We start from the raw sequence: 22,607 nt of genomic DNA, 5'->3' as shown, positions 1-22,607 counted from the left end.
CCTGGTTTAATAAAGAGTGCAAAGCAAAAGCAGCATGTGATAGCAGAACACAACTAATCAATTAGATCAAAGCCCTGTCCTTATACCACATTAAACATAGAACAGTATAGCACAGAAAAAGGTAATCATCTCCCACAACAGCTGCAAATACAAAAGTCCCCAGAATTAAAACTTGATGGCAGAGAGTAGACAGCCACAATCTTTCTCCTAGGGTAAAAATGCCACACACTAGAGGAGTACACAAAAGTGCTGGAGAAACTTTGTGGGTTATGCAGCATCTGTGGAAAGCACAGGACGGTTGACATTTGGAGCCCGAGCCCTTGCGCTTTTTGTGGATGCTGTGTAACCTACAGAGTCTCTCCAGCACTTTTGCGTACTGCACTAGACTCTAGAATCTGCAGATTTCTTGTTTATCACACTAAAGGACATGAGTTTAAGGTGAGCAGGGCAAAGTTTAAAAGAGATGTGCTTTTAAATGTTGCATTTTTTAAAATATTCGCAGAGATGTCTGAAATAGGCTGCCAGGAGTAGTGGTGGAAGCAGATGCAATAGTAACATTTAAAAGGCTTCTGTTTAGACCCATGAAATTGTGGAGAATGGAGGATTATGCAAGCAGCAAAGATTTAGTTTAGCTTGAGCCTTGTGCTCAGCACAGATGGGAACAGAAGGAATTGTTTGTGTTGCAATGTTCTATGACTATTGGGCGTGCAACAAAGTTCTTTCATAAATAGTTGCTATTCCCAAATGCAATATTTTGAAAATTAGAGGGTCAACTAAAGATTTGTACATAGAAATCTACTAAATATCCTTTATTTGAGTTGTGGTAATATTGGACAACCAAATTCGTGATGTTAATATGGCAGCCTCCACCCATTTGAACCACTTTTAAGCTGCATATTTATTGAGGCTACTCAATTCAGCCAAGCTCAGCTCGAGCTGAATGAATAGAACCTAGCTCATTTATAATAATATGTTCAACATAAAATGTTTAGAACTTTAGGAAGTCACGTTTACATTTTCACCAACAAAGCTGCAGAATAAGATTGGATAATCTTACCTGCTTGTCTTCTTCATTTCGTGCTGGGTAGTCTCTTGCTTTGGTCAGCCACAACAAGGCCAGCTTCTTGTTTTTTAATTTAATGTAAGTTTTCCCCAACATTAATAAGTTTTTACTGTAGAAATTGGGTTCAGCTGTAGAACAAGAGGAATTTTAAACTTGAGCTCCTCAAAGCATAATGAATTTATTTATGCAGTGAAGCAAATAAGTACAAGAAATTGTATGCATTTAATTTTTGGATCTATATTTACAGAGATATTATGAGCATGGTGGGAGTATGTAGATCTGAACATTTGCTTTATGAAGGAGATTAAATATTAAAAAAAGGTTTTTGTTCCCAATTTCTACCTGTTGGAAATTCACTTGTGCTGTTCTTAAAATACTGTCCACATTAACTCACAATGGCCACTAGGAGCTTTAGACAAACTAACACAAAAATTCTGCTAACAGTGGCCATCAGGTCATATTGAGAAATTAAAATGTCTGAATATGAACAAATTAACAGCCACTAATTTCTTCTTTCAGATTATGAATTTAAAAAAGTAGCATCCAATGACAATTGTACATCCTGTACTTCCCATTTGGCACTGTTGCAAAAGCCTTTAAGCACATACGTGACCTGTCTATCTGCAATTTAAAGGGGTCATCCATAAGAAGGCGCAACCTAACGTTGGGAGTCCAACTCAGATTGATAAATCCTCTTTGGGTTAATAATTTACTTGCTTGCTTCAAGGCCACATTCTTCCGCATCAATCCCAATTCTCTTCACAATTCTGTAACCCTCTTTCAACCTTATTGCTCCACCAATGATCACCTCTCTCCCACAAGTGATAGTTGCTCTCCAAGTCAGTTATCACCACCCCTCATCAGTGTTAGCTTGTTTCAGTAAAAGTAACCAGAAATCTAACAGATTGTTGTAAGTCAAACTCCTGACTAGAGTATTGTATTTGGTGTTTAGTTTCTGAACTATCTCAGCACCTAATTCAGATAGAATAGAACAAGAGTGAAACTGGGATGGATCCCTTCAGCATCAACCCAAGCAATGGATTCCGATGTGGCAAATTTGTTATCACCTCAATTGACTTTGCAAAGTCCCTCTCACAGATGTCGAAACATGCATTCAGCCAGGAGAGAATTTACAGACTTTCCAAGCAGTGGCCTGACAGACCGATACTAACCAAGCCACACATAAAATCCAACATTCCTGACTCCACCATTACAATCTCTGATGCGTCCTGGCTGAGAGATTTCTCCAGTCTGACACAGGTAGCAGTGACACTAGGAGTTTCCAATGTTGAAATCAAATCCCTTTGTATCCCACTGGCAAAAAAAACTCCCACTCATAACCACTAATTTTCTGTGAGAGCTGATAAATAGAAGAAAAGGGCTCTTCACCCTTTCAACAAAAACAAAAAGCAAAGCAAAAGGACAAAACTTTTAAACCCTAAGAAACTGGATTCCCTTAATATCCAAAAATATTTTGATCTCTCGTTCTGAGCCTCTGCCATCCTCTTGGGTAGACAATTCCAAAGGTCCATTGTCTTCTACATGAACATTTCTTAGGTCTTCAAAGTGGGCATGTGCAACTCTTCATAAGTAAAGACGAGGAACTTAATGCTTTAGTGGGTTTAAAGATGGATAAATCCCTTGGGACATAGGATTTTCCCAAGGCTACTGAGGCCCTGAGATTTTTATATCCTTGCTGACTACTGGTGAGATCAGAAGGCAGCAAATGGAGTCCCATTTTTTTTTAGAAGAGCTCCAGGGAAAAACCTGGTAATTATAGACCTTTGAACTTAAAGTCAGTAGTGGGGAAATTATTGGAAAAAATTCTGACAGACAAAATTAGTCCCTTGGAAAGGCAAGAACTAATCAGAGATAGCCAGCAGAAAAATAACACAAATGCTGGAGAAACTCAACAGGTCAAATCGTGCCTTTATGTAGCAAAGGTAAAGATACATTACCAACGTTTTGGGCTTGAGCCCTTCATAAAACGTTGGTGATGTATCTTTACCTTTACTACATAAAGGCATTATTTGACCTGCTGAGTTTCTCCAGTATTTGTGTTTTATTTCTCACTTAACCACTGGTGTCAACAGAATCCTGTGTTTTACTAGAGATGGCCAGCATAGCTTTTGTCAAGGGCAGATCCTGACTGACTAATCAGATTTAATTTTTTGGAAGATACATTGATAAGGGCAGTGCAGTAGATGACATTTTTATGGACTTCATTAAGGCCTTTAACAAGGTTCCATATAAGAGGCTAATCCAAAAGGTTAGGATTCTTGGAACCCAGGGCAAACTTGAAATTGGATCCAAAGTTTCTTTGGGAGTAGAAGACAGAGCAGTGAGCTCTGTAATAATTGGATCCTGTGACTTGTGGTACTTCATCGGGATCAGTGTCGGGAACTCTTGCTGTTTATATTATGTTAATTTTTTGGAATGTGGATGTAGGAAGCATGATCAGTAAGTTTGAAGATAAATGTATGGTAATATTAAGGTGGATAATTTTTAAAAATGTGTTGATTATACAGGCTGAAAAATGGCAAATGGAATTTCATCCAGATACGTTTTGGGTGTTATAATGAGGCTAGAACATGTAGGGCACTTTGGAGGACTGGGAAACATAGGGAACTGTTTACAGTCCAAAGATCCTTGAAGGTGCCAGTGCAGGTAAACAACTTGGTTATGAAGCCATATGGGACTATGGTCTTTATTAGACAGGGCACTGAATAAAACATTATCCCCACTTGATATTGACCAGTCACTCACTACACTATAGGAAAGATGTGATAGTGTTGGAGAGTGCAGAGGAGATTCACCAGAATTTAGCCTGGGATGGAGCATTTTGGTTATGAGAAGCAACTGAAGAGACTGGGTCTGTTTTCTTTGGAGTGGAAAAGGTTTTGTAGGTCATTACTGATGAACACAATGTTATGTCAGGTAAGAGCATATATCAGAGGTAGATAAAACTAGAGGACATAGATTATGGTAATAGAAAAAAAATCTGAGGGGGATCTTTATCAACCAGTGTGTGCCAAGTACTTGGAACACACTGTTTGAGAAAGTGGTGGACGCAGAGTTAAGGAAATATCCAGGTGAGGACTTGAATCACCTATGTATAGATAACTATAAATGTAGAAAATGGGATTAACATAGATGTCTCCCACTGGTCAGCAGGATGATCTTAATGGCCTGCTTCCTTGCTGAATGTCTCTGTGACCAGAGATAATGTAACTAATGTAAGGTACAAGACCAATAGGCTTATAGTAGTGGGCAACTTTAATTTCTCCAATTTTAAAAAAATTTAGACATACAGCATGGTAACAGACCCTTCTGGTCTACGACCTTATAATGCCCAAATATGCCCAATTAATCTACAACCTCTGTACATTTTGAAGGGTGGAAGGAAACCCACGAAGACACAGGGAGAACGTACAAACTCCTTACAAACGCTGGATTTGAACTCGGGTCACTGGCACTGTAATAGCATTGTACTTAGATGGGGCAAATTTGTTGGGTGCATCCAGGAGGGTTTTTTTGACATAGTATATACATAGTCCAACCACAAAAAGGGTTATATTAGACCTTGTTTTAGGAAATGAGCCTGGCCACATGATTTGGGTATCAGAGGGACAGCATTTTTGGAACAATGATCACAACTCCTGATGCTTTTTTTTTAAAATGGAAATTTAAAAACCTCGGGAGAGCGGGAGATGCAAATTACAACATTATTAGGCAGGAGCTGAGAACAGTCGATTGGGAGTAAGTATTGCTGGGCTAAGTCTGATAAAGTTTGGAACCGGTGCGGTCCAGTGTGGGGAAAATGGTAGCACATGCAAGATTTCAGAAGCTGAAATCAGATTGGATCCTTAAGAAATATTATGAGAAGAGGAAAGAACTCGTACATCGGAGGGCTGAAAGGGGCCATGAAATGTCTTTGGTGAGTACGATTAAGGAAATACCACAGGATTTTAAACATATATTAAAGACATGAGTGTAAGACCACTCAAGGACAAAGGAGGGAATTTATCCCTGGAGCTAGAAGTGGGTGAGATACTAAATGAATACTTTATATCAGTGTTCACCAAGGAGGACATGGAGGATTGTGAAATCAATCTGAGTTAATATTTCTAGGATATCAAAATCAAGGAGAAGAAGGTGATCATCTATTTTCAGCCTGATGGATTAATAATGAGATAATTGTCATACATGTTGTACAATCTCCATCTACACCAAAATTCTTACTTGCTGAAGCTGAATAGGTACTTGTAAAGAAAAACTGTTAACAGTAAACCAATTGATTTAAATTAAGAGATAATGTTCATAGTAATCCTAGTGCTTACTAGTTCTATCCCACACAAGGCCACGCTAACGCTTCCTAAAATGCTATCTTTTTCCAAATGCGAGTAAATTGCTATCCTTAAGAATCCACTCCAGTTGCTTCCCTATTACTGGCTCACTACCCATTGATTTGCTGGATTATCCCTATTGTCTTTCTTCCACAAAGGATATTTCCCAGGTGACTGACTGAGAGGCAAAAGAGATTGCTGGGGCCTTAACAGAGATAGGCCAAGTTCCAGAGGGTTGAAGAGTAACCAGTGTTGTTCCTTTGCTGAAGAAAGATAACAGGGATAAGCCAACAAATGTAGGGTGGTGATCCAGTAATAGAGAATCAACTGGAGAGGATTCTTATGGATAGGATTGACTCGTACTTGGAAAAGCATAGTTTTTTAGGAACAGTCAGCATGGCTTTGTGTGGAGGCGATCACGTCTTATGAACTCGGGTGAGTTTTTTTTGAGGAGGTGGCAAAGATCATTGATGGTAGAGCAGTGGATATCATCAGCTGGACTTACGCAAGCCACTTCACCACATCCCTCATGGTAAGCGGATACAGAAAATACATGGGAACCACGGTAAACTGGTAGAATGGATTCAAAATTGGCTAAGCCGTAGAATAGAGGTGAAGTGTGTTTTTTGACTGGAAGTCTGTGACCAATGATGTTCCACAAGGACAATTTTCCTTGGACAAAGGTGTCAATGAGCTGATACCCAAGTTTGCAGACTGAATAAAAATTGAAGTTGTGGAAAATGATTGTCAAAAGATGCAGCAGGATATATATATGTTGGAGATGTGGACGGAGAATTTGCAGATACAATTTAATCTGGTTCTGGAGAGGTGCAGAGGAGGTTCACTAAGGGTTATGCCCGAGTAAAGAATATTAATATTAGCTGGGACGAGAGGTTGGACAAACTTGGATTGTTTTGTCTAAAGTATCAGAGTCTGAGAAGAAATCTGGTGGAAGTTCATAAAAATTTTTGAAGGTGATATGCAAGGCAATTTTCTTTTACACACAGCGAGGGTTAGTGTCTAGAACTTGTTGCTGGAAGAGAGGTAGTTCTGGAAAATCAGATATGATAGGGATATACAAGACAGGCACACAAACATGCAGGTAATGGAAGAAAATGAAACATGTACAAGCTGTTGGTAGTAGTTTAATTTGGCACCATGGGCTGAGCGGCCTGTTCCCGTCCTGTACAGTTCTATGCACTATAACTCTGGCCTCTTGTGTCAAGTCAGTGGCCTTTTTTTCTGAACAGGTCAGACAGAAAAAAATTATCTCACAGCCTCTCCTGTGTCAAGCCCCACAGAATTCTGTATGTTTCAATATGATCACCTCTCAATCTTCCAAACTTGCAAGTTTGAATCTTCATTGCACTTTTATTATCACAATATTCCTCAGATCACAAGACCAGGCCTGTACACAGTATGCCAGTTGTCATCTCATCAGGGCTCTATATATTACAAGTAAAACATCTTCAGTTTTGTACTCTCATTCAATAAAGATGAATATTTCATTTGCCTTCTCATGTTATCTTTTAATGATTAATGTGCAAGGATACCCAGTTCCCTCTGATTCTGTGGTTCATGCTTTTTGAAATAGGCTTGCAATGATGTTAAAGAATTGGGACTATGTTTCCAAATGTGGATTGGACCACACCGGTTGTGACTTGGAGGAAAATATGAGGTAATGAAGTTTCCACACACCTGTTGGTGTCCTTATTGGTAAGCAAGCAATAACAATGAAATCTGTGCTCCTTAAGAGAGTACACATCCAATGCAAAATTAGATAAATGCCTGTGATTGACAGGATGGTGGTGGTGGTGGTGGTAGTACCTTCAGGTTCCTGGGAGTCCATGTATTTGAGGATCTCTCCTAAACCCAACACATTGAGGCAGATGTGAAGAGGGTACACTGATACCTCTACTTTTTAAGTCTGAGGAGAAAGTGAAAAACCTAGTCATCACAGGCACCAACCTCCCGTAAAATGAAAGCATCTATGTGGAGCACTGCTTCTAAAGCAGCCATTCTCAACAAGGGCCCTATGCCACTCCCACAGCACATTTAAGAAAAAGCCTTGTTTTCTTTTCACTTCAAGTAACATAAATATTTGTATGATTTTTATGTCATCAATAGGAGAAAAGAATAGAAGAAACCAAAAGTTAACTGCTTCATAGGGAAGGGGGCTGATAAACTTTGAGCAGAGGTCATCACCAAAAAAGGTTGAGAATGACTGCTCTAAAGGGCTGCCAACATCATTAAGAATTCCCATCACTATGGTCACATTCTTTTCTCACTGTTCCTTTCAGGCAGAAGGTATAGAAAAGTCTGAAGTCCAGCACCTCCAGGTTCAAGAACAGTTTTTAGCCGACAGCCTTCAGTCTCTTGAACTTCCTTGTACTTTTCTAACCCTAACCCTAAACCAGCACTGATTGGCACATCAAATATCTGTATTACTGAACTAACTGCAACTATGAATATTTATTTATCCAATACCTTAATATTTACCATCTTTTTCTGTCTTGCATTTGTGTTAATCTAACATTTTATGGTGGTATTTGGTGAATCTTATGTACCTGTTTAGCTGAAGCAAGGAAGAATTTTGTAAAATCCGTACATTGTACTTACGTAGATGACAATAAACTCACATTGAACCTTAATACCTCAAATTAATAGATTAAATTATTTGTACCATCTGTAGAGTCTTTGAATATACATGCAAAATTCCCTTTAGGTTTAGTAAAAACATTAAGAAACAAATCCTAATACTTTTATTACTCTTTATATGCTTTTGCTGGTTTGAAACCAAAATGCAAACATTAACATGGAAACAGGAATGTTCCTGGCAAAGGACAGCAATTCCAATGGGAGATATTTCAATGGGAGAGAATTCTGGACTGCACAAACCTGCAGGAAGGTTCTGATTCCTATAAGATTATATTTGTCACTGAATTGTAATATGCAACTTAAACCAATTTTACAAATGAATGAAATACATTTATGAAACTCTTACCTTCTTCTGCTTTGTTAAAATACTGGAGAGCCTGAAACAAAAGTGATTTTAAATGTTAGTATCTACTGTAACATAAAAACACATCAAGCTAAATGATCCACTGTTTTTGCTGGTGGTATTGAAATAATAGCTATCTTCATGGTTCATAATTAAATTAGGAAAAGGTAGTTTTGCCTTATATGAAGACCAGATTATTTACAGTGTCAGTGCCAGGGTGGGGGGGGGGGGGGGGGCCTTTGTGGACATTGCACATTGTCTTGTGACCCGCCCCACCCACGCAAGCCAAGCCTTTGAAAACTTTTTAAATTAAATTATATTTATCGTATTAAAACTTACCTTTTCATTAAATGAAATTAAAGGAAATAAAACAAAATTAGGAAAAGAAAATTGCATACACTCATGACATCAAAAAGGAAGTGACGTTGTAATGCGTGGGACGCGCATCCATTATGACGTCATACTGGAAGTTGCGTTGGGATTGTGAGCAGTGTGCACACCAGATTTATAACTGAAGAAAGCATGTCTACTGTTTCTCCGTTGCAAATCGATTGTTAAAGAAACATACACAATGGAACTCTTCTAAAGCTAAGTTATGCGTTTAATTCACTTTATGATGCCAGCCTTGGGTTTCATGATTATTATGAAAAATACTGAATGATTTTTGAGTCTGTCTGCATTTATTCCGTATGAGTGGAGTTTATAGTCTTATTTCCATGATGTTCTAATGTCGCCCACAGTGCAATGTGTGTGTGTGTGTGTTTGTGTGTGTGTGTGTATGTGTGTGTGTGAAAGAGAGAAACTTTGCAGCAGGTTTTTAAATTGGAATTGGGTTGGAGTGTTGGTTGTTGATGGCAAAGTTTTATCATCAATTGGTTGTGTGTGGTTAGATTTACAGTGGTGTAAATAGAAGTGAATGTAACAATGTACAGTGATGGAATTTTATGGATACAGAACTTTGAACTGTTTTCCTTTTGTATACATGTGAAGCCCAAAATAGTTGCTTTCGAAAATAGCTTTATTCCCAACCACGGGCAGTCGAGTGCAGGACCCGAAGTCTTTAAGCAGCAGGTCCAAGTGCAGAAACCCCAAAATACTGAAAGTAGCAGTCATGAAAAGCAGCCTTTCTCTGTCTTTTTTTTTCTGTGAATTGGGCGATCTTTAACAACAGATTCTCCTATCATTTTAGCATTAAGGATCCAACCAGAAATCCAGCCAAATTGACAGGACCAGTTACTTAGTAAAAACATAAAATGCTGGAGAAGCTCAGCAGTTTAAAGAGTGTCCTTTATGTAACAAAGCTAAAAATACATAAACGAATTTCAGGCTTGAGCCCTTCCTCACGGTATGAGAGAACGCTGGCAAGCATCCAAACAAAAGAAAGGCGGGGGGGGGGGGGGGGAGAAGGGGGGTTGGTAAAGACAGGAGATGATAGGTGAAGAAGGGAGGGAGTGATCAGGGGGAGAAGGGATGGCTTGGTGGGTGGAGGGGGAAAGGAGGGGAGAACTGGAAAGACTGGAAAGGGGAAAGAAGGCAAGAAGGTTTAACAGAAAGCAGAGAAGTCAATAGGTCCTTTCAAACTGCCTTTAAATGGGATTAACTGGGCTATTTGACCAGTTAGCGCCCCAGTTACACAGCAGTTAGAAAGGGTCTGGCCCGGTCAACCCCATTGGAATCCAACGACCTCAGAGGTAGTCAGGGAACCCAGTTAAACTTACCTAGTGTTTGTATGTGACCTACACTAAAAAACCTGCCCCAATTTATCTCCCAAAATCATATCTATAGACAATTCAAAAACAACATATTCTGCCACATCTGTATTGTTATTGTCCAATTTACCTCTGCATAAGTGGAGCTTGGTGGGGTGGCAAAGAATGTAGCAGCTATCTTCTGTTGAATCCAGGGCATTTCAGCAAATGTGAAACACCTAGAAAAATCAAATGAATTCATTATCCACCAACCTTTAGCCCAACATGTTATAATTAGGAATTTAACACTAAAATTGGTGATGTTTTAGATTGTAAGGAAGGTTGTCTAAGGTAACAGTAGAATATAGATCAGATGGAAAATTGGATACCTTTTAATCCCAAAAGGTGAAGCAGTTTTGGGAAGTCAAATATGGATTGGACAGATGTGGTCAGTGGTCAGTCACTAAGGAATGTTGATATCAGGGGTGTTTTGCCAAAATCGTGTTATATGGCGAGCTCTCCACTGGCCACTGTGACAGAGGTGCACCCAAGAAGAGGTACAAGGACTGCCACAATGACCACCGCCAGTGGGCTGATCTCGCCTCCAACCGTGCATCTTGGCGCCTCACAGTTCGGCGGGCAGCAACCTCCTTTGAAGACCGCAGAGCCCACCTCACTGACAAAAGACAAAGGAGGAAAAACCCAACACCCAACCCCAACCCACCAATTTTCCCCTGCAACCGCTGCAACCGTGTCTGCCTGTCCCGCATCGGACTTGTCAGCCACCAACGAGCCTGCAGCTGACGTGGACATTACCCCTCCATAAATCTTCGTCCGCGAAGCCAAGCCAAAGACAATCACCATTTCCAAGATAAATTTAGACAGGTACTTGAACTGGCAAGGCTCTGGAGGATATAGATCTAGTGTGGGCAAGTGGGATTGGCGTATTGGGCATGGTGGGCTGAAGGACTCTGATTATCACACCATTAATTAAGATTCTACAATTATGTTACAATTTTGCATAACATCAACAAATGTGACAGGACCAGCAAACTACTCCATCCACAGTTATCATAATGATAGCTTTCATTCACATGTGCAGACACCACATGCATGTGCGCGCCCACCCACACCTCTCAATTCTAGGGGGGGTTCCCTGGTTTTCAGCAGGATTTTGTGTTCATTTCAAACTGGAAATGCAACAAAAGTTGATGCAAATAAAGCAGAGCAACACCATTTGATTTACTCAAGGTTCTTAAATGAAATAACACAACAAATTGATTTATTTTTACAAAAGTACAAGATAGTCAACAAGAAATATGAATGTTATCAATTTTTAAGTAGGCAATAGCAAGAATGTGTAATTCTGCTTTCATCACTGAACTCGTTAGAAAGATAGACATTATCTGAATAAGAATCATTGTTAATTAGGTTCCTACCATAAGCCCATTAAATGAATTGATGTGGCATCTTTGGGATTAAGTTCAATGGCTTTCTATAAAAAGAGAACATTTTTCCAAATAACTACATCATCTGAGGAGTTTAACTTAATTGTTAGTTTGCACATGGTACTTTATCAGGTGAATTTCAGCAAGATAACAGGAAATTTTCATTTTGTTAGAATTAACATAGAGAAGAATTTACCTCAAACTGAAGAATTGTACAATTGGTCTGGAAGCAGATAACATTTGAGTAATTGCTATTTAAATAGAAGTTTGAACAGGACATTTAAGTCACCCATGTATTTAAAAGCATGCTTCGGACCACACTGTTCATGTTACATTCTCTACTTAATCTAGTCCCATATCCCTCTAAACTAGTGGTTTTAATTTTTTTTTTCTTTCCATTCACATACCATCTTAAGTAAACACTCACAGAGCACCTATGACACTGGGATTATTTAAGGTGGTATGTGAGTGGAAAACTAAAAGTCTTACACATGTTACAATTGCAACCACCTTAACCACTTCCTCTGGCATATACCATTAACCTCCATGTGGGAAAGTGACGTGACTCTCAGGTCCTTTCAAATCTTGCCACTCTCTCACCTTAAATCTAGTTTTAGATTCCCCTGCTCTGGGGGAAAAAAGATTGATGATTTACTTTACCTATGCCCCCATGATTTTAAGTCTCTGTAAATTCTTCCCTCAACCTCCTACGCTCCAGGGACAAAAAGCCCCAGCCTATCCAATCTCTCCAAATAATTCAAGCCTACCAGTCCCAGTAACAAGAGAGGGGGAAAAAAAGTGATTTGTGATGGATTCGAGTTTATTTATCTACTTATAGTTTGCAATCTGTTTTAAGCAGCAAATAGATTTAAGGACTTAAATGTAATTAGATGTCGCATGCTTTAAAGCAGTGGTTCTCAACCTTATTCTTTCCACGCACATAACATTTTAAGTAATCCCTATGCCGTAAGTGCTCTGTGATTAGTAAGGGATTCTTAAGGTGGTATGTGAATGGGAAGGAGGAGAATCACTGCTCTAGACCCAATTGTTACTGAAATATTTTGCTTGAGACAAATTGTCATTGGCCCATTTCCTTTGGAGTTATGAAGCCGTGCACACAACGAGTCAATTAGGTACGATTAAAACAGTAGTTTTCAAACTTTTTCTTTCCGCCCACATACCACCTTAAGCAATTCCTTACTAATCACAGAGCATCTATGGCATAGGGAATACTTAAAGTGGTATGTGAGTGGAAAGAAAAAGGATGATATCCACTTCTTTAAAGGTTGGATCAGGTTAAACTCTCATCTCTTCAGCAAACTAATAATTTACAGCCTGGAAGATGATAATTCAGCATACATGAGGAAGATTGAAAACTTGGCTGAATGGAGCACAAAAAACAACCTTGCACTCAATCTCACCAAAACTAAGGATCTGATTGTTATCTTCAGGAAGAGAAAACCAGAGGTATATGTTCCAGTGACCATTTGGAATCAGAGGTGGAGAGGGCGTCACGCTCTTAGAGGATCATTCCTAGACCCAACACGCTAATGGCATCGTAAAGAAAGCACATCATTGTCTCTACTTCCTGTGGAGGTTTGGTGTGACACCAGAAACCCTGGCAAATTTCTACAGAGGTGTAATGGAAAGTGTGCTGACTGGCTGCATCACGGTCTGGTATGGGGACACCAACACCCCTGAGTGTAAAGCCCTCCAAATGCTAGTGGATACAGCCCAGGATATCACAGGCAAAACCCTCCCTACTATCGATAACATCTACAGGGAACGCTGCCGTCGGAGAATAGCAGCAATCATCAAGGATCCACACCACCCAGCACACACTCTGTTCTCGCTAATGCCATCAGGAGAGCTATAGGTTCCACAAGACTCACACGACCAGGTTCAGGAACAGCTACTACCCCTTCACCTCAATGAAAAACTCAATCAGACACTAGTTTAAGGACTCGTGCACTATTGATTTTCTTTTCTTCTCTCTGTATTGAAATTTGTTTACATCTGTTATCTGTTTACAGTTCTTTATGTGTTTACATGTATACGTTGTGTACAGTTTTTTTTTGCACTACCAATAAGTGGTAATTCTGCCTTACCTGCGGAAAAAAAAGAAAAAAAGAATCTCAGGGTTGTAAATGATGTCATGTATGTACTCTTGACAATAAATCTTAAAATCAGAATTTCTTCAGCAATCACAAACACATTAAACAACCAATAGTCCAATTAGCATTTTGTTTGTTGGATGTTCCAGTCACACTCCTGAGAATTCCATGTAGATGTTGACAATGGTGAAGAGAGTTTTGCCTGTGATATACTGGAATGTGTCCTCACTACCTTTTGAGGGCTTTCTGCACAAAGCTATTGGTGCCCCCATACCAGGCTAAGATGCAGCCGGTCATCACACTTTTCACTACACATCTGTAGAAGTTTGCCAAGGTTTTCAATGTCAAACCAAATCTCTGCAAATTCTTGAGAAAGTTGAGGCTCTGATGTGCTTTCTTCATGATGTCACTAGTCTGTTGAGTCCAGGGACGGTCCTCTGAGATAGTGACTCCCAATGATCAATGGATTGTTCACCCCTGGTTTTCCTTTCCTAAAGTTCACAATCAGCTCCTTGGTTTGGTGACATTGAATGTGAGGTTGTTGTCAGTGCACCATTCAGGTAGAGCAGGGGTCTAAGAATGTAGCCTTATGGTGCTCTGAAGCAGATGTTCTTGTTAATCCTCACTGATTGGGGTCTGGAGTGAGGATATCCAGGATCCAATCACACCGTGGGGTATTGAGGCCCACATCTTAGAGTTTGCCTATCAGTTTTGCAGTGAGATTGTATCTGCCATAGTCATGTTGCTGCTGTAGGCAAATTGGAATGGATCCATGTCACTGCTTAGACAGGAGCTGATATGCTTCAACACCAGCCTCTCAAAACACTTCATCATTGTGGATGTGAGTGTCACTGGTCAGTAGTCATTTAGGTGACCTTCCTGAGTCAGGTTGCCAGCACTGGTCTGGGACTTGCTCTGGGAGGATCTTAAGTCCTGCAAATGCTGAGCTTTGAGGCATGTGGGTAGGCTGCTACTACAGAGGTAGCCAATATAAAGAGAAGAGGGCAGCACGGTTAGTGCAACGCTGTTACAGCGCCAGCGATCGGGAGTGGGGTTTGAATCCTGCGCTGTCTGCAAGGAGTTTGTACGTTCTCCCCATGTGTGGGTTTTCCCCGGGGGCTCCAGTTTCTTCCCACCAATCAAAATGTATCTTGGATGTAGAATAATTGGGTGTAATTGGGCAGAATGGGCTCGTGGGCCGAAATGCCGTTACCGTCCTGTATGTCTAAATTTACTTAATTTTTTTTTAAATTAAAAATCACAGGAGTGATATCAATAACATCATTTGGCACCACTTCATGTGTCCATGCTCCTTACTGTGGATGAGGGCAACTCTATAGGAACCCAAAATAAAAATCACAGAATTTGGACATCTGTGCCTTGATGTCTCCAAGTTTTCATTCACAGTTTGTTTCCTACAAGAGCTGGATCATGCAACAAGAAAAAAAATAGCATTACACTAAAATATAAATGTTGGAAGAAATTGTAGTACTATCTTTGATGGCCCTTTGAGCCTGTTCCACCATTCAATATGAACACAACCAATCTGATCTTTGCCTTTAAATCAATGTTCCTCTCTGATGTCTATAGCCATTGATTGTCCCAGAATGTACAAATCTATCATAGTCTTGAATATACTTAAAAGCAACATGCAAATCTCTCCCAGATACACAATAATAATTATGCTTCCCCTACCAACACCCCCCCCCCCACCCCACCAACCAACCGAGGGAACCATAGCACCAGAGAACATTACAGCAGAGAAAGTCTGTGCCAAACTATTAATCTTCCTCATCCCACTGACCTGCACCCATTCCATATCCCTCTCATCCGTGTATCTGTCCAAATTTTTCTTAACTAAAAATTTAGCCTGCATTCACCACCTCAGCTGGTAGCTCACTCTGTGTGAAGAAATTCCCCCTCAACTTCTCCCCTTTTACTCTTAACCCATGCCCTCTGGTTTTTATCTCACCTAACCTCTGGAAAAAGCCTACTTATATCCGTGATCATTTTGTACATCTCTATCAAATAACCCCTTATTCTTCAATGCTCTAGGGAATAAAGTCCTAACCTGTATAACCTTTCCCTGTCACCTCAGTTCCTCAAAACTTGGCAACATCCTATCAGATCTTCTCTACATTCTTTCAATTATATTGATACCTTTCCTGTGGTTAGATGGCCAAACTGTACACAATACTCCAAATTTGGCCTCACCAATGTCTTATTCAGCTTTACTTGAATATCCCAATTCCTAAACTGAATACTTTGATTAATGAAGGCCAATGTGTCAAAAGTTCGCTTTATTACCCCATCTTCCTGTGACACCACTTTCCAGGGAATTAGGAGATTCTGCCTTATCTCAGAATTAGTGGCAACTTGATTCTAAACTGTTCTTCATCAAGGTAACATTTCGAAGCAGATAATTTGTCAATCTTACATATGTCAGTGAAATCACTGATCATTCTAAATCTGTTCAGTCTTTCTTTATTAGTTAATCTCCTCATCGCAGGAATAATTTGGTGAACCTGCACTGCATTCCTTAAAACATGATTCTCTTGATTGATGAAGATTGGTGTGATCTCACTAGGCAGTTATGATGAGAGCTTTTTACTCCAGTACTTCTTCAGCTTTCAATAAAGGCGAACATTCCTTTTGGAGATAAACAAGAAAATCCACAGATGCTGAGGTCAAGTGCAATACACAAATGTGCTCAAAACTCAGTAGGAAGTAAAGGGGAAACATCTTTACTTAATATACTCCAATAGTACATTTTTTTTCCAATCACTTGAACAATGTCTCTGCAGACACTTGGTGCCACTTCATAATTTATACTTGGCATCATCATCAAATCTGGAAACTACACTCTACCCCTTTATTCAAGTCCTTCACACTATTTAGAACTGCCAATGCCACAGCTCTGCTCCCTGACAAATATCACTAGTTATGTCTTATCAATCTGAAAGCAGAAGATTTGCTTGCTATCTGTTAACCAAAACTCTAACCACATAACACGTTACCCTTAACTTCATGAGTCCTTATATGGCATTTTACATGGCACTTTATTGGTTCCTCTTGTTCCCCATTTTCCTTCCTACAGCATTGATGTTATATTTCCTGCAATCCAACCTTCCAGCATGATACCAGTTTCTGGAAGATTTGGAGGATGAGAAACAATGCAGACATAACTTTTGGAACCCTAAGATATTGCCCATCAGGTCCGAGATATATCACTTCTGTGTCCTATTAGTTTGCCCACCTATTTTTCATTAGTGAAGACACAAAAGGCTGCAGATGCTGGAATCTGTAGCAATAAACAAGATGCTGGAGGATCTCAGCAGATCAGGTAGCATCTGTGGAGGGAAAGATGTAATCAACATTTCAGGGAAAGGCCCTATAAAGTTGAGAGAGCCAGTACAAGAGGTAAGGGTGAGTGGTGAGGCAGGAGCTGCTATAGGTGAACCTGTAGGAAGAATGTGGGTAATGGGCTGAAGGATCAAGATTAGGAGGGGGAAAAAATGGCAAATAGGGAGCCAAGGCAGGTAGTAAGAATGATGGATGGTGAGAGGGCCTAGATCAGACTTTCCCCCCCCACCCCCTAAACTCACATTCTACCTGTACCATAGGTGCTCTGTGATTAGTAAGGGATTGCTTAAAGTGGTATGTGAGTGGGAAGGTTGAGAACCACTGCTCTAGACCCAATTTTTACTGAAATATTTTGCTTGAAAAAAATTGTCATTGGCCCATTTCCTTTGGAGTTATGAAACCGTGTACATAACGAGTCAATGAGGTACAAATAAAACAGTGGTTTTCAAAGCTTTCTCTTTCCACTCACATACCACTTTAAGCAATTCCTTACAGAGCACTTATGGCATAAGGAATACTTAAAGTGGAATGTGAGTTTTGGGAGGCAGTTTGAAAACCACTGACTTTGATAATGTACAACCTGATGAATTAGAATTAAACATTTGGTAATGAAGATAGGATCCTCAGGATAAAAACAGTACATAGAGAGAGCTAAGAAAATTGTATTTAAGGCTTCAATTTCAAATGAGGATTGGGAATAGCTGATATCAGAAGATTTCCTATAATCCATTTTCTGAATTCAACCTTTCCTTAACATTTGTTATCATTCAAACTTTTGGCCTGAATCCCACTTTCAAGGAATTATGAGAATGGTATTTTCTCAAGGGAATATCTTCACAATTACCAGAATCCATTTCATCAAGACCTTTGTCTTCATTTTGTCAGAAGTTTAAAAATTAATAGCACTTTCTGAATATTTAACTTTTGTAGATGCATTTCCAACTCATATGGTCCTACTTTAGTATTCCTCTAAAAATGTTACACTATTCCTCAAATGATGCCCTCAAAATAATACTTTTAATCTTAATCCACATTAAGTATATACTGCATGTGCGACTTTTAAACTACTTTTGCTGAATTTTACTTCCCAAAATATTCCAAATAAAAATTCTCAATCTTAAGAGTAAATTTTCATATAAACACAGAAGATAAATGTATCTATTATCTGCTACTTTACCTGAAAATGTTCTTTAATGACGTAAGCATTTGCAATTTTTGCTTTGATTCCCTCGTAGTCTCCAACGTCACTGACACATATCGCATACCACTGCGCAACATTTTAAGAAAACATTAATGTACTGTACAAGTAATTTAAAAAGTGAAAAAGCATAGGATGAAATGAAGCATTACCTTATGAGCTGCAAAGCTCAGTTCATTTTTTGCCAATGCCTTTTCAGCAAACTCCAAAGCTTCATAAGCCAATTGCTTCTTTCTTTCTTCAGTGATGCTTTCTAATTGAGCCAAGTCACGTGATGCTCGAGCTAGCCGCCACAGAAGCTCACCATTTGCACTTGATGGAAAACAGAATGCAGATTAGCCACTGTAAATTATGATGAAATCATCACCATTCACTGTCATTACCCCACTCAATATTGAAAACTCCAAGCGGCTGCCGGTGATACCACATTCCTCCAGAAGCTGTTGTTTGCAGCTTTCTGTTTTGGTATTTTGGAAATCACTTCAATTTTTACAAACTGGAGATGGCTACAAAACCAAATTTCAGCACATATTGTATAATTAGCAAGACAATTTAATCACCCATTGGAAAGATTAACAGTCAAATTGTGTTTTTTTTCTCTGCAATTGCATAATAAATAATGCATTCTCGCATCATAACAAGCTCAGTTAGCTTCCACAGGACATATAACCGTTTACAGCACGGAAACAGGCCATGTCGGCCCTTCAAGTCTGTACCGGTTCACTTGAACAACTCCACTAGCTCCTCCGCAAACTCCTGAGAAAGTAGAGGTGATAGCTACAAATTCAATAATAAAATTGTGTGAATTGGAATCAGTAATTTTGTTTGGCAAGGTCCCATTTCAGACCCTGATACAATTATTGTTTTTTTTTTATCTTCCTCAACAAACATGTATTGCTACAAAACCATGACTCAATCTCATTCTGGAAAGTTTCAAGCAATACTCTCCTTTCAACATTAATTTTATTATGTAGATATTTCATACTTCATAAACATTCACTGTATTACATCAATGGCATCAAAATATACTTTCCCCCAACAATTAACTGTCAATGCGATTGTAGCAACTGTGTCACAGAGAGAAATGATGAACGAGAAAATGATCAGGCGTAGTCAAGTCGAAGTTCAGTAAAAGTCGTTCACTCAAAGTCACACACAGCTTCTGAAAACCCCGCGCATTCCAAATGATGCCATCGCATTGTGACGTCATTACATCACTCGGAAGCTCCCGAGCTGGTTCGATTAAGCCTCAGGTGAGTCGTTACACTATCATTTTAATTCAAAGTCATTCCTTGCTTTAAGTACTACCTTTTCATTCAAACTGAACATTATTGGTGCAATTAACACAACTCTGTCTGTGTACAGTAAGCAACTTCCAATCATGTCTTGGAATAATTCGGACTACCTATGGGAATCCAAGAGGTTCAGTTTCCCACTATAACAAAGCATTGTACATACCAATATTGAGAGCAGATAATCTACAAAATAGATCACATTTATAAATATTTTCATGTATAATACCTGTTCTTGTGTTCAATAAGGAGGTGATAAAGCTTAGTCACCTCTCCAGTGCCATAAAGATAGTCAGCCTGGTCTACAATTTCTTCCACTGGAAATGCAAAAAAAAGTTAGAACAATAAATTAAAATAATAAAATCTTGCTGTTCATCTCTATGAAAGAATTAAAATTACAATTTATTTTTGAATGATCACTGTAGATATGAATTATGGCTCAGCATCTAGTTTTGATGTGGCTGCAACTATGAATGAAAAAAAAAGTTAAATTAGGTTGGGTTCTAACATGATCAACAACAATATTCAACAACTGAATTACTCAAATTTTTTTTATAATACTGTGCTATAGACATTGCACTCTAAAAAGCTTCAATTTTTAATTCTCTCACACAAGATTATTTTCTACCCTCATAAATTAATCCATTGCACCCAATTTATTACCAGATCAGCCTAACATCAAGGTCATCAAGTAAGCTAACAAATGTCTCCCCGCTGGGTGAAAAATGGAGGGTGGTAGGTAGAGATGAGTAAGGAAAACAGAGAAGTGTCTGGTCACAACTACCAGTCATGGTCTGCGGAGAAGACAAAGTGGAAAACTAATCTTTTTTTTCTGATCCATATTTTAACTTATTCAGACATGCTGAACAAAAAGTTGCATCAGTAGAGCATCTACAAGTCTTCTTACATTTCAGGATTTGACCTCCACAGTTCTATCTACAAAACTCACTGTTTTAATCTGAAGCACAGTGATCAGAGAAAGTTGGAGTTTGATGTGGCTCCTTTAAAGTTACAAAGGATTTTCATTCAACAAACAAAATGGTAATTATTTCCACCTGAATGAATGGCCAAGATTAGAAGTTAAAGATCTAAAATAACTGCCAAAAGAAACAAGGAAGGAAGATGAGATGTTTATTTCCCACTAAGGGATGTCATAATATAGATTAAGGGAAGAGTAGAGTAAGCAGTTGAAACAAATGCAAATACAGTTGAAAAGGAAAGGGTTCAAGCTCATAGTTAAACAAATGGGGAAAGCAAAAGAAACAACAGTCTACTAGTTCACTCAAACAGAAATCTCCCACACTGTCTCTACCAACTGGTCACATTCTCACACAATGCCAGGATGAACTCAGACCAGCAAATACTCACACTCGAGATCTCATTGCAAATAATGGGTACAATGATTGCTCTTTGGTATCACAGGTCTTTATATATTTTCCTCTGGTAGGAAGCAAGTCATTTGTTGGCACCTCTTCAAAGATGGCATATGTTTTAAAAAAAAAATTAAACGCAGAATGGCTAGAATACAAAACTCGTTGCCACTTAAAGCTGCAGAGGCAAATGTATTAGTTGCATTCAATGGTAGATTCAATGAAAGAAGAAAAAATGTGTTAATATGTTTGGATTAGGTATCTTGAGGCTAATAGAACAGGATGTTCATTCATATGCAGGATGGTCACGGTGCATTCGATTCACCCAAAAGGCACCAAGTCAGGCAGACAATTTTGTACCATATTGTTTGTCATTACGGCTAATGGGCAGGAGATACCACTTCCTTGACAATTGATTTACACTGCCTTATATCTAGTGTGTTGGAAAGAATAATAAAACCTCTTTATTAACCCGTAGGAAACTTTTTCTTCACTCTGTCAAAGATGGATCAGATAAAGCTATTCAATGTAACATATTATTGGTTCAAATTTTAATTAACAATATGAAACAACAAATGGTGATAAGCAGGTTTACCTAGATCAATCAATACAACATATATTTGCATTAAATGAAAACAACTCTCCCTCTCAAGTGATTATTTTGATCATGAGAAAAAATATATCAAACTAACTTGTAGCTGTTGAACTATGCTTTGCTTCCTGACAGTAAAAGGAGGGAAAACAAATCATTCAACTCAATGACTGAATTATTTATCCATAAAATAGCAAATGGTTGAATGGCTCAAATGCACAAAAATCCAGAATTGCATCAAGATTCGGAGATTAATGCAGCAGTTAAAATTAACTCATATCAGTCAAATGGGCTCCCTAATATTTCCCACAACTTTAAGATTCTATCCTGGTGCTAGGGTCAGCGATGTCTCTGATCAAGTTCACAGAATTCTACAAGAGTAAGGTGAGCAGCCAGAAGTCGTGGTCCATGTGGGGACCAATGACTTATTTAGAAGTGGGGATGAGGTCCTGAAACAGGAATACATAGAATTAGGCAGGAAGTTAAAAAACAGGACCTCTAAGGTAGTAATCTCTGGTTTGCTGCCGGTGCCACGCGCTAGAGAGGGTAGTATAGAAGGATGTGGAGGATGAATGCATGGCTAAAGAGCTGGTGCAGGGGGCAGGGGATAAGATTTTTGGATCATTGGGATCTCTTCTGCGGAAAGTCGGACCTGTACAAAAGGGACGGACACCACTTGAACTGGAGGGGGACCAATACCCTGGCAAGCAGATTTGCTAGAGCTGTGGGGGAAGGTTTAAATTAGTTTGGCAGGGGGGTGGGGAGTAGAGTTGCGAGCAGTGACTAGGGTGCATGGACACCTAGTTAATGATAAAGATAACAAAGGAAGGATGGAAGTTAAGGTAAAAGGTAGAATAGGGAATATATGTGAGGGTCATTCTCTGAAATGCATGTACTTCAATGCAAGAAGGATAGTGAACAAGGTTGATGAGCTTAGAGCATGGATTGGCACTTGGAATCATGATGTTGTGGCAATTAGTGAGACCTGGTTACAGGAGGGACAGGACTGGCAACTAAATATTCCAGAATACAAATGATTTAGATGTGATAGAACAGGGGGTAAAAAATGGGGAGGAGTTGCTCTGCTTGTTAAAGAGGACATTACTGCCATGAGGTGGCAGGATGGTTTGGA

At 39.2% G+C, this 22,607-nt stretch overlaps 1 protein-coding gene across 3 annotated transcripts in view; it reads right to left on the bottom strand.

The window, feature by feature from the left end:
- Positions 1 to 22,607, bottom strand: part of rmdn1 (regulator of microtubule dynamics 1) — a 41,035-nt gene that overhangs the window by 4,121 nt on the left and 14,307 nt on the right. The window contains exons 3-10 of one of the 3 annotated variants that reach the window (XM_069922014.1): positions 19,743 to 19,830; positions 18,374 to 18,533; positions 18,201 to 18,290; positions 11,538 to 11,593; positions 10,250 to 10,337; positions 8,414 to 8,444; positions 7,237 to 7,336; positions 1,104 to 1,191 (exon numbers count right to left, since the gene is read on the bottom strand). In XM_069922014.1, coding sequence (XP_069778115.1) covers positions 7,239 to 7,336; positions 8,414 to 8,444; positions 10,250 to 10,337; positions 11,538 to 11,593; positions 18,201 to 18,290; positions 18,374 to 18,533; positions 19,743 to 19,830 — 611 coding nt within the window. In that variant the 3' untranslated portion in view covers positions 1,104 to 1,191; positions 7,237 to 7,238. Of the gene's footprint in view, positions 1 to 1,057; positions 1,192 to 6,592; positions 6,855 to 7,236; positions 7,337 to 8,413; positions 8,445 to 10,249; positions 10,338 to 11,537; positions 11,594 to 18,200; positions 18,291 to 18,373; positions 18,534 to 19,742; positions 19,831 to 22,607 lie in introns of those variants that run through there. The other 2 variants (XM_069922015.1, XM_069922013.1) reach the window with 2 other exon arrangements.

This window comes from Narcine bancroftii, chromosome 2 (genome assembly GCF_036971445.1).
Source record: "Narcine bancroftii isolate sNarBan1 chromosome 2, sNarBan1.hap1, whole genome shotgun sequence".
In the NCBI taxonomy this organism is placed as follows: Eukaryota; Metazoa; Chordata; class Chondrichthyes; order Torpediniformes; family Narcinidae; genus Narcine; species Narcine bancroftii.
This window is presented reverse-complemented; position numbering and strand designations above follow the sequence as displayed.